This window comes from Natator depressus, chromosome 1 (genome assembly GCF_965152275.1).
Source record: "Natator depressus isolate rNatDep1 chromosome 1, rNatDep2.hap1, whole genome shotgun sequence".
Lineage (NCBI taxonomy): Eukaryota > Metazoa > Chordata > Testudines > Cheloniidae > Natator > Natator depressus.
The window spans coordinates 2,009,933-2,026,152 of record NC_134234.1 but is presented as its reverse complement, the minus strand read 5'-3'; the positions used below and the strand labels follow the sequence as shown (position 1 = coordinate 2,026,152).

Sequence of the window (16,220 nt, the reverse complement as noted above, 5' to 3'; positions counted from 1 at the left end):
AAACTTTCCCTTTCTTTTTTAATAGTTTATGTTTAACATAGAACTGCCCTGTATTTGACTCTCTTTTTTGGCTCTGCTGCTGCCTGATTGTTTACTTCTGCTTCCGAATGAGATTTGTGGTGGAGCGGTCAGTTCTTAACCCTGGTGTTCGTATCTCTAAGGTTCCACTGTCGATGCTCTTTCACTCCCTCCTTGACTGCTAATGGACTGGAAAGTGTTTCATCACCTCACGTGATATGAGTCCCTCATACTGCTTCTTTCCAAATGCAGAACAACTATATTTATTGAACACATCTACCTTTTCTGCAACATTAACACGTTTCCTTTCTCCCTCTAGGAATTGGCCTAAACCTTTTCTAACCTTTTCTTAATATACTGAACAACCTCCTTTGTGATCCTGAGACCTGCCACACATGAATTTTTCCCTCATGTCTTTAATGTCCATGATCAATATTCACAACTTCAATTTTGTATTATTTGCTATTTATTTCTCTTTTTTCCATGCGTTATATATTGCTCTTCTTCCCCCCGCCACCCCCCGCCAAAAATGTCTTTGCTTTGTCACTGAACCAGGTGTTTATCCAAAGCTGTCCACTTCTTTGACTATGGAATTGTGACTTTCTAGCTATCCAATAAATGCTTCTTATAGAATTCCAATTTTCCCTTTCCAGTTTTCTGTCTATTTTTTTCCGATATTTTGCCTCAGCTTTGAGGAACTAGCTCTTGTGAAACATGAAGTGTCTACAGATATTACTGGTTGGGAATAGTTCTCTGTTTGACCATTTGAATCATAGAATCATAGAATATCAGGGTTGGAAGGCACCTCAGGAGGTCATCCAGTCCAACCCCCTGCTCAAAGCAGGACCAATCCCCAACTAAATCAGCTCCATTTTTTGGAATGTAATCAGCTCCATTTTTTTAATTTTCCTCTCCTCTATCACACCCCCCCTTCTTTGTCTCTTCTCTAAACAGTCCCAGACTTTTCACTCTGTCCATATCTCACAGCCTCTCCCATTTTCCCAGCCTCTTGGAAACCCCCTTTCTATCTGCAATATCCTTTATAGAGACTAGGAAACCAAACCTGAGGCTATGTCCAGAGCAAGTTATTCTCCATCCCATTCTGTAGGTATCCGATCATTGCTTTTGTTTTGGCCACTTTTGTGAATCAGCAGGTGTTTCCATTGAGCAGATATCAGTGATGCCAAGTCTTTTCCCTGAGGTATGTTTTACCTGGGATATTTCTCCCAGTAGATGTCTTCACACAGGTCGGGTTTTTTTTTTTCCCACTCTCAGATTTTGAGCATCTGGGTAAATGGGGATCTCCCTATAAAATGGATTCTCTAGCCTGGGTTTCACTACATTATGAAACAATGACGGAGTAATTCCATACTCATGTTTCCTGCTGGTGCCTATTAAGGGTTCCCACACCACTTTGTGTAGGAATTATTGATGCACGGAGCACCATCAAATATGGAAGTGGCATTATTAGGGTCAGTTTTTTCATAATTCATTTCTCTGAATAATAAAAGTGTCACTTCTCAGTCTCCAAAGAGCGACCAATCTGTTTCCCCGAGACCAGCCTCCAGTTGTGCATGTATTGTCTTATATTCACATTGTCTCTCCACCTAGGAATTTATACTGCGACCATCACCGGAGACCCTGGGGACATACAGAAAGTCCAGTGAATGTACAGTACATGCAGAAGACACAGTTCTGCCTCAGAGTTGGACACCTTCTTCCCTACCCCATGTCAGATTCCAACACAACTGTCTTCACCAACCCCTCCACCTTCATCCTGCTGGGCATTTCTGGCCTGGAGGCGGCCCATGTCTGGATCTCCATCCCCTTCTGCATCACATATGCTATAGCCATCTTGGGGAACTTCACCATCCTGTTCATTGTGAAGAGGGAGCCAAGCCTCCATGGGCCCATGTACTATTTCCTCTGCATGCTGGCCATCACTGACCTGGTCCTGTCCACATCCATCCTGCCCAAAATGCTGAGCATCTTCTGGTTCAATTCCAGGGAGATCAATTTCAGTGTCTGCCTCACCCAGATGTTTTTCATTCACTGCTTCTCAGGGATGGAGTCTGGGATCTTTGTGGCCATGGCGTTTGATCGCTATGTGGCCATCTGTCATCCCTTGAGACATTCCACCATCCTGACAAACTCTGTGGTGGCCAAGATCGGCCTGGCCGTGGTGCTGCGTGGAGGCATGCTTGTACTGCCCTCTCTCCTCCTGGTGAGGCAGTGGCCATATTGCAGAACCAACATCATCCCCAACTTGTACTGCGAGCACATGGCCATCGTGAAGCTGGCTTGTGGTGACATCCGCATCAGTAGTTATTACGGCCTTTTTGTGGTATTCTTTGTGACTGGTGTGGATGTGTTTTTTATCACCATGTCCTATATCCAGATCCTCAGGGCCATCTTCAGCCTCCCCACAAAGGATGCCCGGATCAAGACTTTTGGGACCTGCGCCTCACACCTCTGTACCATCTTAGCCTTTTACATCCCAGGTCTTTTCTCCTTACTCACACACCGGTTTGGCCACAATGTACCCCTGCATTTCCACATTCTCATGGCTATTGTGTACATCCTGGTGCCCCCCATGCTGAATCCCATCATCTACGGGGTGAGGACCAAACAGATCTGGGACAGGCTGCTCCATCTCTTTACTCATAAAGGGACTTTAAAGTTTCCTCCTGGTGCTCTGGCTCTCAGACTAAGCTCGTTGTGGAGCTGGCTGGTAACATGGTGCTGATTCCTCTTTCCTGAGTCACTTATTAGACTGTCAAAAAGACATAAAATCTTTTCCTGGTCTTACTGTGCTGTGTCAGTGTGACAATTGGGGGAATCATTCTGTGCTCAACTCCTTAACTCATCAGGGTGCCACCTTTCTAATTTCTGTTAAATGGACCCCTGGGGCTCTGCCTTCTGCCCAATTACTTCCTCCAATGCCCAGCCCCTGCTCCACATCTCACCTCGGGTTCAAATACTCACCAGAAACTGCATATCACACAAAAAAACACTGACCCAGGAACCAATCCCTTGCAACAAAGCCCGTTGCCAACTCTGTCCGCATATCTATTCAAGGGACACCATTGTAGGACCTAACCACATCAGCCACACCATCAGGGGCTCGTTCACCTGCACATCTACCAACGTGACAGATGCCATCATGTGCCAGCAATGCCTTTCTGCTATGTACATTGTCCAAACCAGACAGTCTCTATGCAAAAGAATAAACAGACACAAATATGGCATCAGGAATTATAAAATTCAAAAACCAGTAGGAGAACACTTCAATTTCCCTGGTCGCTCAATAACAGACCTAAAAGTGGCAATTCTTCACAAAAAAACTTCAAAAACAGACTCCAACGTGAAACTGAAGAATTGGAATTAATTTGCAAACTCGACACCATCAAATTAGGCCTGAATAAAGAGTGGGAGTGGTCGGGTCATTACAAAAGCTAAACCTAATTTCCCCCATACTAATTTCCCCCTACAGTTACTCACAGCTTCTTGTCAACTATCTGAAATGTGGTACTCTCCTTACCACATCAAAAGTTATTTTTCTTCCCTTGGTATCCTGCTGTTATTTGAATTGTCTCATTAGATTGATCTCACACTTGGTAAAGCAACTCCCATCTTTTCATGTATTTATACCTGCTCCTGTATTTTTCACTCCATGCATCTGATGAAGTGGGTTCTAGCCCACGGAAGCTTATGCCAAATACATTTGTTAGTCTCTAAGGTGCCACAAGGTGTTACAACCCAATGGCCCCCTCCCTCAGGGAGTCCCCTGGGGAGGAAAATCAGCATTGTATGTTGCTAACGCTGTTGCAGGTATCTCAAGGAATTTTGGGAAGGGTTAAAGGTGTAAGTGTGAAGTGGAAGATTCCTTTGCAGGTTGTGAGAGGCCGAAGTTGGAGGAAAAAAGCAGAGAACGTGTTAACTCGACACTTTGGCTAGCTTAGTCCGAAGATAAGATGCTGGCCCCAATCCAAGGTCACGGCACTCAACAAGAAGTTTGCAGCTGCATTCATATCTTACCCAACCCCAGTCAGCCATGAGAAAGAAGAGCTAAGCTGAGCAGAATTGCAAAAATTGCAAAAATTAGTAAGACGGCAAAGGCCAGCAAGGGGGAAAAAAAGGTCTCACGTCCCTGGAGCCGATGTGTTTTGGGAAAGCTAAAAAGGCCACAAAAACTGGTTTAAACTGGTACAAAAAGCACAAAAAACAAAGGTCCCTGTGACGGGTGGTGGTCGGTCCTCCAAGCCCCTAGGAGCGATGGAGAGCAATGGTCTCCGTGGCAGACCTCAGCCCCACCTCCCAGGTGCTGGGGAATTAGCGGGGAGGTGCACCGGCAGGAGTCAGTAGCGCGTCCCTCAGGCAGGGGAGCGCCGGCAGGAGTCAATAGCGCGCCCCTCAGGCAGGGGAGCGCCGGCAGGAGTCAATAGCGCGCCCCTCAGGCAGGGGGAGCGGAGGCAGGAGTCAGTGGCGCCCCCCTCAGGCAGGGGGAGCGGTGGCAGGAGTCAGTGGCACCCCCCTCAGGCAGGGGGAGCGGTGGCAGGAGTCAGTGGCGCGCCCCTCAGGCAGGGGGAGCGGTGGCAGGAGTCAGTGGCGCCCCCCTCAGGCAGGGGGAGCGCCGGCAGGAGTCCATAGCGCGCCCCTCAGGCAGATGGGCGCCGGCAAAAGTCAATAGCGTGTCCCTCAGGCAGGGGGGCGCCGGCAGGAGTCAGTAGCGCCCCCCTCAGGCAGGGGAGCGCCGGCAGGAGTCAGTAGCGCCCCCCTCAGGCAGGGGGGCGCCGGCAAGAGTCAGTAGCGTGCCCCTCGGGCAGGGGGGCGCCGGCAAGAGTCAGTAGCGCGCCCCTCGGGCAGGGGGGTGCCGGCAAGAGTCAGTAGCGCACCCCTCAGGCAGGGGGGCGCCGGCAAGAGTCAGTAGCGCGCCCCTCAGGCCGGGGAGCACCGGGGTAGGGGAGCGCAGGCCCACCCAACTCCACTGCGTTCCAGCCCAGGTCCCTGACAGTGGCGGGAGGCGAAGGTCCCACCGCTGGGTCAGCGGGCAATCCGCACCCGCTGACCAAACACACCCACCCCATGGTGTAGTTGGGCCCCTGGGCTACTTCCTACCCGGTCTCTCTCAGGCGGGTCGCTCCGGTCCCTCCATCTCCTCCGGGTATTCCGCTGCGGGCAGCTCTTGAATCTCCATCTCCTCTGGGTAATCCACTGCGGGCAGCTCCGGTTCTTCCGGATAATCCGCTGTGGGCAGCCCCGGTTCCTCCGGATAATCCGCTGTGGGCAGCCCCGGTTCCTCCGGATATTCAGTGGCCGGCAGCCCCGGTTCCTCCGGATAATCCGCTGTGGGCAGCCCCGGTTCCTCCGGAAAATCCACTGCGGGCAGCTCCGGTTCTTCCGGATAATCCGCTGTGGGCAGCCCCGGTTCCTCCGGATATTCAGTGGCCGGCAGCCCCGGTTCCTCCGGATAATCCGCTGTGGGCAGCCCCGGTTCCTCCAGATAATTCGCTGCGGGCAGCCCCGGTTCCTCCGGGTATTCAGCGGCCAGTAGCCCTGGTTGCCACAGGCCTTCCCCCTGGTCAGGTTCCTCCTTGCCCAGGGCTTCGCCTGGGTCGGCAGCAGGCTTGTGAGGGAGCAGCCGGCAGCCTGTGTCTGTCTCCCTCCCTGGTGCTCTCTTCACTGGGCAGAGGGCCCCGCCCTTTGTATTTCCTGCCCCACCCTTCCCCTTCCGGGGATTGGCGGAAGCTTGGCCTGGCCCCGCCCACTCAGGCTCAGAGGGTGGCTCTTTACCCTCTGGTTCGGAGGGGAGCCACCCTGGCTCCCTACAGTCCCTAAACAAAACACCCCACAAAACACCCAAAACTTAAAAACCCTCCTAAAAGCCAAAGCAAGTTACAAATCAACAGCAAACCCTAAACGGCTTGTGCACAAAACAAAACTCTCGTCCACCCTTCCCCCACCCTTCATCTTACGTTACACCCAGGCTTGGCCAGCCTCGGGTCATGCTTGTGTAAGTATAAAAGTGGGTTAGGGCTGGGGCACTAAGGCTCTCTTTCTTCCTCTAAGTAACATGGAAGCGTTCCCAGCACTCACCGCTGTTATTTTATTATTTTATTAATAAAGCTTTAAAACTTAAACTCTTAGTGTGCTCCTTTATCTCCTCCCCTAACAATCCTGATGCCTCAGCCTAATCACCTGATGCCTCTGGCAAATTGGTAATAAAAATCTGTCACAGTCGTTGTTTTTACAAGAGGAGAGGCAATTCTTGATTTATTCCAAAGGGGAGCACAGGGGTCTGGTCCAAGAGGCGACTATAGCTGGACCACTTGGTAGTAGTGACCATCATATAATTCAGGTTAACATCCCTATGGCAGGGAAAACGCCAGAGTGGCCCAACATGGTTACATTTAATTTCACAAAGGGGAACTACACTAAAATGAAAAAAGTTTAACTCCATGTTGCTTTTACTGCGTCTCTTCACCAAAGTGACCCCAGTGACTGTGATGCATTGGGAGGTTTCTGAGTGGGAGCAGAAGTGGAGTCCCAGAGTTCACACTTCCCACGAGCGGGAAGCTCACAATCTCCACCTGGTTCTGAAAACCTCAGATTCACCTTGAGAAGATGGGGATCTGCCAGAGGGGGTGCCCATTTCCCTCTTTCGTGATGGAGAGACTGTGGTTATGGCTGGGAAGTCAGGGCTCCTGGATTCTGTCTGTCATAATGGTACTCAATCTCTGTGTGACCTTGGCAAATTCATGTCTCCCTGCTCCTCAGTTTCCCTATCTGTATAATAGGGATATGTTCATAGTGACTTTCCTTTGTTAGGTGTTTTTAGGATCCTTCAATGAAAGGTGGTGCACAGCATGATAACAGTTGCTGATGAGAATTACTGAGCAATAGCCCTGTGTACCTTAAAAAAAACTGCTAGTGTCTCCCCTCAGACATCTGTCTCCAGATCTGTCTGTCTACTCTCTACCCCTCCCTCCTGGCCATTTACTTGGTATCAGACTCTATGGAGACCAAGGCATTATCCTTTGTTTTCTTACCAATCTACTATAAATTTTAATTATACACAAATACACAAAGCAGCCAATTGCTCTCTGACTCAGCCCAGAGACCAAGAGTTCTCATTACCCATTCAGAAGGTCCCTTAATTACTGTTTACTCCTAAAGGTGGATAAAGAACACAGAATCACAGACATGGAAAAGAGAGACATTGGCTACAGTGCCTCCGGAGTCCAGCCTGTTTACATCCAAATGCTGCTTCTCCCCTAGAGGCTGAGTGAACCCCGCTGGGATTGCACAGAGCTCTATTATAAATGGTGCACACCCCTGTGTCGGCTCTCGGCGTGGGACGCTGCTGCAGATGCTGGGGTGAGAGAGACGTGGGACATGGCTACCTGAGGGGGATTCCCAGAGAAGACACTTCCAACTCAGGATTCACAGGTACCCATCTCTTGCTGAAAGAAAAGGAGGACTTGTGTCACCTTAGAGACTAACCAATTTATTTGAGCATAAGCTTTCATGAGCTACAGCTCACTTCATCGGATGCATTCAGCGGAAAATACAGTGGGGAGATTTATATACACACAGCACATGAAAAAATGGGTCCTCACTGTATTTTCCACTGAATGCATCCGATGAAGTGAGCTGTAGCTCACGAAAGCTTATGCTCAGATAAATTGGTTAGTCTCTATGGTGCCACAAGTCCTCCTTTTCTTTTTGCAGATACAGACGAACACGGCTGCTACTCTGAAACATCTCTTGCTGAGGAGCTCACCTGCTCGACAAACCAAGTGCAACATGGGTGTGATGGGACACACAATAGGTCTTTGGTCCTTTCTGCTATGAGAAGCTATTAAACATGCCGGGACCCTTGCCACAAGGGATGATTTTGCTTCAGTATCACTCGCAAAAATATCACTCTTTTCTGTCAACATCTAGGGCCCGGCTGATGGCTTCAGCCCTTAGGTGGCTGCATTTCAGTGGCACAGTAGAGCCTTCAGGATGAAAGGTGTTAGTAGATGTACAAAACAAGGCCAAATTCTGAGGCAAATGTCCACTTGGAGTGAGAACAGAGCAGAGACCTCAGGAACCAGCTGTGTGTTAATGCACAGAGACTTTCACCCCCTCCTCTTGCATTTCAGGGCTCTGGCTGTTAATGGGCAGTGTGTGTGAGGGGGATGGGAGTGGGGGGGCTTTTGCCAGAATTTTATCTGCTGGAAAACATGGAGGTGCTAGAGCTCCTCACTGGACCAATTGCAAGACCATTTCAATATGGGCAAGACATCTTTTCTCCTAGCTTCATTTGAAAAGTTGTCTGAACCATTATGCCTGAAACTTTGAAGAAACAATTCCGCCAGAATCAGACACCCAGCATGGAAAATTTCAGTCCAAACTCTTAAAGTTTGGCAAACTTATAAGCAACTGAAAATGAGGTCTTCTTAATAGTGGTGACACCAGAACCACCTACAGTGGCCATTTCAGCTAAAGTCTTTGCTCTAATAATGTCTGTGGCAAGGAGTTCCACAGGTCAAATAAGTATTATGTTAACAATTTTCTTTTCTCAATATAATATGTTCAGACTTTCAGTGTAATTGAATGTTTCCTTGTTTGTGTGTTATGACACAGAGTAAATATAAATGCCTGATCGCCTTTCTTTATTAATAGATTCATAAGGTATGAGGCCAGAAGCGACAATTCTACCATACAGTCTGACATCCCGTATAACACTGGCCATTACATTTCTCCCAGTTATCCCTGTATTGAGCCCAAAGAATTGTGTGTGACTAAGTCTTGGTCTACTTTGGAATTTTACATCACAGAATCATAGAGCAACAAGGTGAGAAGGGACCGCTAGGGTCATCGAGCATTAACCTTCTGCCAAGATACAGCATTTGTTGTGTCTAACCATCCCAGACAGATGACTATCTAGCTTTCTTTGGAAAATCTCCAGCAAAGGAGCCTCCGCAGCCTCCCAAGGCATCTAGGGATAGGATACAGAGGGATCGAGACAAGTTAGAGGATTGGGCCAAAAGAAATCTGATGAGGTTCAGCAAGGACAAGTGCAGAGTCCTGCACTTAGGACGGAAGAATCCCATGCACCGCTACAGACTAGGGACCGAATGGCTAGGCAGCAGCTCTGCAGAAAAGGACCTAGGGGCTACAGTGGCGGAGAAGCTGGATATGAGTCAACAGTGTGCCCTTGTTGCCAAGAAGGCTAATGTCATTTCGAGCTGTATAAGTAGGAGCATTGCCAGGAGATCGAGGGATATGATCGTTCCCCTCTGTTCGACATTGGTGAGGCCTCATCTGGAGTCCTGTGTCCACTTTTGGGACCCACACTACAAGAAGGATGTGGAAAAATTGGAAAGAGTCCAGCGGAGGGCAACAAAAATGATTAGGGGTCTGGAACACATGACTTGTGACGAGAGGCTGAGGGAACTGGGATTGTTTAGTCTGAGGAAGAGAAGAATGAGGGGGGATTTGATAGCTGCTTTCAAGTACCTGAAAGGGGGTTCCAAAGAGGATGGCTCTAGACTGTTCTCAGTGGTAGCAGATGACAGGACAAGGAGTAATGGTCTCAAGTTGCAGTGGGGGAGATTTAGGTTGGATATGAGGAAAAACTTTTTCTTTAGGAGGGTGGTGAAACACTGGAATGTGTTACCTAGGGAGGTGGCGGAATCTCCTTCCTTAGATATTTTTAAGGTCAGGCTTGACAAAGCCCTGTCTGGGATGATTTAGTTGGGGATTGGTCCTGCTTCGAGCAGGGGGTTGGACTCGATGACCTCCTGAGGTCCCTTCCAACCCTGATATTCTATGATTCTATACAGCAGTGACCAAAACTGGATACACTACTGCAACTGAGGCCTGACCAGCACTGAGTAGACCAGTAATATGAACTACAGTGACTTTCATACTATACCTCTGACAATGCAACCTAATATTTCATTTGCCTTTTTTGAAACAGCAAAAAATATCCATACACCTCAGAGATCAAATAAAACAGTAAAATAAAAAAAGAGTCCCATTCAATTACATTGTGTAATGGCAGACAGCTAAGAGGAGACAAGTTTTTAAAGTGCTTATATATCAATGCTAAAAGTCTAAATAATAAAATGGGTGAACTAGAGTGCCTCATATTAAAGGAGGATATGGATACAATCGGCATCACAGAAACTTGGTGGAATGAGGATAATCAATGGGACACAGTAATACCAGGGTACAAAATATATCGGAAGGACAGAACAGGTCGGGCTGGTGAGGGAGTGGCATTATAAGTGAAAGAAAGAGTAGAATCAAATGTAATAAAATTGGTAAATTAATCAAACTGTACCATAAAATCTCCATGGATGGAAATTCCAGGCTCTAATAATAAGACGATAGCAGGAGGGATATACCACCGACCACCTGACCAGGATGGTGATAGTGACTGTGAGATGCTCAGGGAGATTAGAGAGGCTATAAAAATTAAAAAAAACTCACTAATAATGGGGTATTTCAACTATCCCCATATCAACTGGGTACATGTCACCTCAGGACGGGATGCAGAGATAAAGTTTCTTGACACCTTAAAGGACTGCTTCTTGGTGCAGCTAATCGTGGAACCCACGAGAGAGGCAATTCTTGATTTAGTCGTAAGTGGAGCACAGGATCAGGTCCAAGAGGTGAATGTAGCTGGACCGCTTGGTAATGGTGACCATAATATAATTAAATTTAATATGAATTTGAAAATCTGTTTTTATATTTTTAGATAGATTTATATTTTTAGATGATGCTAAAGCTAGTGTGGTCTCTTGCTGCATTTCCTATCTTTTCCACATAGTGGGGTAGTTTGCTCTCGTGCTCTTAATAATGTCTCTTTGAAAAACTGCCAACTGTCTTCAATTGTTTTTCCCTTTAGACTTGCTTCCCATGGGATTTTATGTGCCAACTCCCTGAGCTGGCTAAGGCATGCTTTTTTGCAACCCATTGTCTTTATTTTGCTGTTCTCCCTTCTACCATTCCTTAGAATCATGAACTCTATCATTTCATGATCACTTTCCCCCACGCTGCCTTCTGCTTTCCATTCTCAGCCAGTTCCTCCCTGTTTGTCATAATCAAGTCTAGAACAGCCTCTCCCCTGGTAGCTTTCTCCACCTTCTGAATTAAAAAAAAATGTGACTTTTTAGCTGTCTAATGAACTCTTCTTAATATACTGCCAATTTCCAATCCCATTTTTCTGTCATAAATATTCCTCCCAATAAGTGTTGCTGATCATTTGTCTCATCTTTGGGTAATTAGCCCTTTGGAAGCATTAAGTACCTACAGATATTACTGGTTGGGAACTGTTCTCTGTTTCTCTATTTGAATGTCATCCATTCCATTTTTTATTTTGTTCTCCTGTATCATATGCCCCCTTCTTTGTCTCTTCCCTAAACTAAACAGCCCCAAACTTTTCAGTCTGTCTACATAGGGCATCGTCTCTGATTCTCACATCTCCAGAAATTCCTTTTCTACCTGCTATACCTTTGATAGAGACTGGGTGACCAAAGCTGAGCACATGTCCAGAGCAAGTTATTCCCCATCCCATTCTTTAGAAATCCGAACATTGTCTTTGTTTTGGCAAAGGTTTGGATTTTTTCCCTTCTCATATTTTGAGCAACTGTGTGAATGGGGATCTCCCTACAGTATGGACTCTCTTGCCTGGTTTCATTGCATTAAGGAACAATGAGGGCTACACGCAGGTTTCCTGCTAGTACCTATTAAGATTTCCCACAACCCGGCATGTAGGATATATTGACGCATGGAGCACCATAGCATATGGTGCATATTCAAATATATAATTGGCATTAGTAGGATCAGTTGTTCATAATTCATATTTATGACTAATGAAAATGTCATTTCTCAGTGTGTAAAGAGTGACCAATCTGCTTCATCCATGAGAACAGCCTCCTGTAGTGAATTGAGTGTCTCATATTAACAATATTAACAAGGCTAACAGAGGGAGTTTGCCTGGGATCTGCCTGAGAGGAGGTACGCTAAGGGCTGCATTAGGGAGGCTGTGTTGGTGAGTATCTGAGTGTCTGTTGTGGGGACAGTTTGACAGTTTGACCATGTGCTTGATTGATTGTTTGAAAAGTGTGAATTGGGAGTGCTTTGTTCCAGGTGAGCCTTGAGTGGGCCTGACTGTTATAAAAAGCCAGTCAGCTGCGAACCAGTGGAGAGGCGAACAGCAGAGAGGCTAACAGAGGGAGTTTGCCTGGGAGTTCGCCTGGGGAGAGCCCACTGAGGCTTTCATCTTGCAGGCTTCTCTGAGTAGTTACTACAACTCAAGGTCAATCTGGGTGACCAGTCTGGATATGATTTTTATTGCCATGTCCTATATCCAGATCCTCAGGGCCATCTTCAGCCTCCCCACAAAGGACACCCAACTTTGGACTTTGGGGACCTGCAGCTCCCATCTCTGTGCCATCCTACCCTTTTATATCCCAGCTCTCTTCTCCTCCCTCACTTACCGTTTTGGCCACCATGTGGCCCTGCAATTCCATGTTCTCATGGCCAATATGTACCTCCTGGTGCCCCCCATGCTAAACCCCATCATCCACGGGGTGAGGACCAAACAGATCCGGGACAGGCTACTCCATGCCTTTACTCGTAAAGGGACTAAATTTTTCTCCTGGTGCACTGCCTCTCAGACCGAGGTCCATGCAGAGCTGGCTGATGACATGGTGCTGGGCCCTCTTTCCTGAATCACTTACTGGGCAGTCAAAGCGACATTAAATCCTTTACTGGCCTTACTGTGCTGTGTTAGCCTGACAAACTGGGGAATTGTTCTGTGTACAACTCATTAACTCATTGGATTGCCACATTTCTAATTGCTGGTAACTGGACCCATGAAGCCTCTGCCCTGCTTCTTTCCCCAATACTCTGCCCTGCTCCATATCTTCACTCAAGTCCCCACCTATTTCTGTGCTTCTTCCTTCGTGTCCCCACAGCCTTCTGCACTTCTTCCCTCTAGGCCCATCCCTCTTCTCCACCTTTTCCCCAATACCCAACCCCTGTTGTTCGCTCTTGTCCTCCCCTATTGCCATCACTCATTGGGTTGTCTCCACCTTCCTTCCCCTACCTGGGCTCCCTCTGCTCCGGGGCTAGGACTGAATCCCGACAAGGAGCCTGGTTGCAGGTAGGAGGTGGTAATGGCTGAGCAGGGGCTGCTGTGGGTTAATGACCTGATGCCTCTCTGCACCCTGCAGTAACCGAACAATGGCAAGTTCCCTTTTTGACCAGACTTTCTGGTTTACCTGACAATCATAAATGGCAGCCAGAAACAGAAGCCCAAAACAGGAGTGTTTGGATAAAACCATGATGGGTGGAAACCCTATTCATTCATGTTTGATTGCATGAACCATCTGTATCCTTATGTCTTCGGGCTTTTCCTGAGCTCTTCACTCACATGCCTTGAGCTCAGGGGCAGGAGGCTGGGGCGGAGGCATCTGTCTATAAATAGGTTGGTGGTTTAAGACTCTCAGCCCTGAAGAGATCTCGTCCGGACAAAAGAAAAAAGTAACTGTAGTCTTGGTAAAACCAGTTTTGTCCAGCGTCTTTGTACAGGGGAGGACGTGGAAGAAATGGACCCTCCCCAGAAGGGGGAACAGAGAGAGGAGGTGGAATAGGGGACTCTTTGGTAGCAGGTCTTTGGCTGCAGCAGACAGACAGGCCTACTGTTACTTTCCTTGTTGGGCCTGTCTTGTAACAGGTGACTTCTGGGTACCCTTCTGGCTCTGTCAATCTGTTTCTTCACTTTTCCACCCCCCTCCCCCGAAAAATGTTTCCACTTTCTCACTGAACCAGGTGTTTATCCAAAGCTGTCCACTTCTTTGACTATGGAATTGTGACTTTCTAGCTATCTAATAAATGCTTCTTATAGAATTCCAATTTTCCCTCCCCAGTTTTCTATTTTTTTCCGATATTTTGCCTCAGCTTTGAGGAACTAGCTCTTGTGAAACACGAAGTGTCTACAGGTTTCAGAGTAGCAGCCATGTTAGCCTGTATTCACAAAAAGAAAAGGAGTACTTCTGGCACCTTAGAGACTAACAAATTTATGTGAGCATAAGCTTTCGTAAGCTACAGCTCACTACAGATATTACTGGTTGGGAATAGTTCTCTGTTTGACCATTTGAATGTAATCAGCTCCATTTTTTAATTTTCCCTACTCCTCTATCACACACCCCTTCTTTGTCTCTCCATCCAGGAATATTTACTGCGACCATCACCTGAGACCCTGGGAACAAACAGAAAGTCCAGTGAACGTACAGTATATGTAGGACACACGGTTCTGCCTCAGAGTTGGACACCTTCTCCCCTACTCCATGTCAGATTCCAACACAACTGACTTCACCAACCCCTCCACCTTCATCCTGTTGGGCATTCCTGGCCTGGAAGAAGCCCATGTCTGGATCTCCATCCCCTTCTGCACCGTGTACGCCATAGCCGTCTTGGGGAACTTCACCATCCTGTTAATAGTGAAGAGGGAGCCAAGCCTCCACGGGCCCATGTACTATTTCCTCTGCATGCTGGCCATCACCGACCTGGTCCTGTCCACCTCCACCCTGCCCAAAACGCTGAGCATCTTCTGGTTCAATTCCAGGGAGATCAATTTCAGTGCCTGCCTCACCCAGATGTTCTTCATTCACTGCTTCTCAGGGATGGAGTCTGGGATCCTTGTGGCCATGGCTTTGGATCGCTACGTGGCCATCTGCCACCCCCTGAGATATTCCACCATCCTGACAAACTCTGTGGTGGCCAAGATTGGCCTGGCCGTGGTGCTGCGTGGAGGCATGTTTGTACTGCCCTTTCTCCTCCTGGCGAGGCAGTGGCCATATTGCAGAACCAACATCATCGCCCACTCATTCTGCGAGCACACGGTCATGCTGAAATTGGCCTGCACAGACATCCGCATCAGCAATTACTATGGCCTCTTTGTGTTATTCTTTGTGACCGGTGTGGATGTGTTTTTTATCGCCATGTCCTATATCCAGATCCTCAGGGCCATCTTCAGCCTCCCCACAAAGGACGCCCGGATCAAGACTTTTGGGACCTGCAGCTCCCACCTCGGTGTCATCTTAGCCTTTTACATCCCCGCTCTCTTCTCCTTACTCACACACCGGTTTGGGCAGAATGTGCCCCTGCATTTCCACATTCTAATGGCCAATGTGTACCTCCTGGTGCCCCCCATGCTGAACCCCATCATCTACGGGGTGAGGACCAAAGAAATCTGGGACAGGCTGCTCCATCTCTTTACTCATAAAGAGACTTAAAAGTTTTCTGCTGAGGCTCTGGCTCTCAGACTAAGCTCTGTCTGCAGCTGGCTGGTAACATGGTGCTGGGCCCTCTTCCCTGAGTCACTTCTTAGACAGTCAAAAAGACATTAAATCCTTTCCTGCTCTTACTGTGCTGTGTCCGTGTGACAAACAGGGGAATTGCTCTGTGTTCAACTCCTTAACCCATTGGGATGCCACCTTTCTAATCTCTATTAAATGGACCCCTGAGGCTCTGCCCTCTGCCCAATTCCTTCCTCCAGTGCCCAGCCCCTGCTCCACATCTCACCTCAAGCCTCCCACCATTTCTGCGCTTTACACCTCAAGGCCCCGCCCCTCTTGCTCACTCCTCTCCTTCCCTTCCACCATCGCTCGCCGAAACTCCTCCCTCTGCCACCACCCCAGCGGGGCTCCATAGGATCCAGGGCTGGGACTGGAGATGCTGCAGCCTTACAAAGAGCCTGCAGCGAGTACAGTGAGGACACAGTGCTCTGGCCGACACGCCACTTAGGAGCAGAGAGGGAAGCCAGGAAGCTGTATAAAAGCAGCTGAGGGTTGTGTGGGAGATGGGCAGGATTATGCATCATACAGCTTGTGGGCCCTACAGCTCAGATACAAAATCCTGAGGGCATAGACCATTGTGTGACTTATTTCTTTCGCTTCTGGCTCCCTTTTGTTCCTCCTGTAATGGGGATGGGCTGGCAGCTGCTTGCCCCGAGCCAGGCCTCAGGGGCAGGGCAAGGGATCAGCTTTGAAGCTAGGTGGACAACAGCTGAGAGAGGCAGAAGGATCAGCCCCTGTTTTATCTGGGAAGCTGGGGTGCTGGGCAGAGGCCGGGGTGGTGCAGTAGCTCACAAGGAGGGATATAAATGGCACACCTGCCATGAGCCGGGTATTTAC

The 16,220-nt window shown here is 48.2% G+C and overlaps 2 protein-coding genes across 2 annotated transcripts; both read left to right on the top strand.

Annotated features, from left to right (window-relative positions):
• The first annotated feature begins 1,198 nt into the window (after positions 1-1,198).
• Positions 1,199-12,752, top strand: LOC141980603 (olfactory receptor 52R1-like). Its single transcript, XM_074941973.1, has 3 exons — positions 1,199-1,219; positions 1,580-2,519; positions 12,496-12,752. Exons 1-3 carry the CDS (start codon positions 1,199-1,201, stop codon positions 12,750-12,752), a joined length of 1,218 nt encoding a protein of 405 aa, XP_074798074.1.
• Positions 12,753-14,321: 1,569 nt separating this feature from the next.
• On the top strand, positions 14,322-15,320 carry LOC141995827 (olfactory receptor 52R1-like). Its single transcript, XM_074967302.1, is given in 1 exon segment — positions 14,322-15,320. A coding segment is annotated over 1 exon segment (999 nt).
• Positions 15,321-16,220: the final 900 nt, after the last annotated feature.

What these genes read in the sequence shown, in the direction of transcription:
- LOC141980603 (XM_074941973.1), top strand. Translation starts at nt 1,199, where the DNA reads ATGCCAAGTCTTTTCCCTGAG. An exon ending in TGCCAAGTCTTTTCCCTGAG is followed by an intron (nt 1,220 to 1,579) that starts GTATGTTTTACC and finishes CCCCGAGACCAG; the next exon opens with CCTCCAGTTGTGCATGTATT. An exon ending in CTTAGCCTTTTACATCCCAG is followed by an intron (nt 2,520 to 12,495) that starts GTCTTTTCTCCT and finishes TTTATATCCCAG; the next exon opens with CTCTCTTCTCCTCCCTCACT.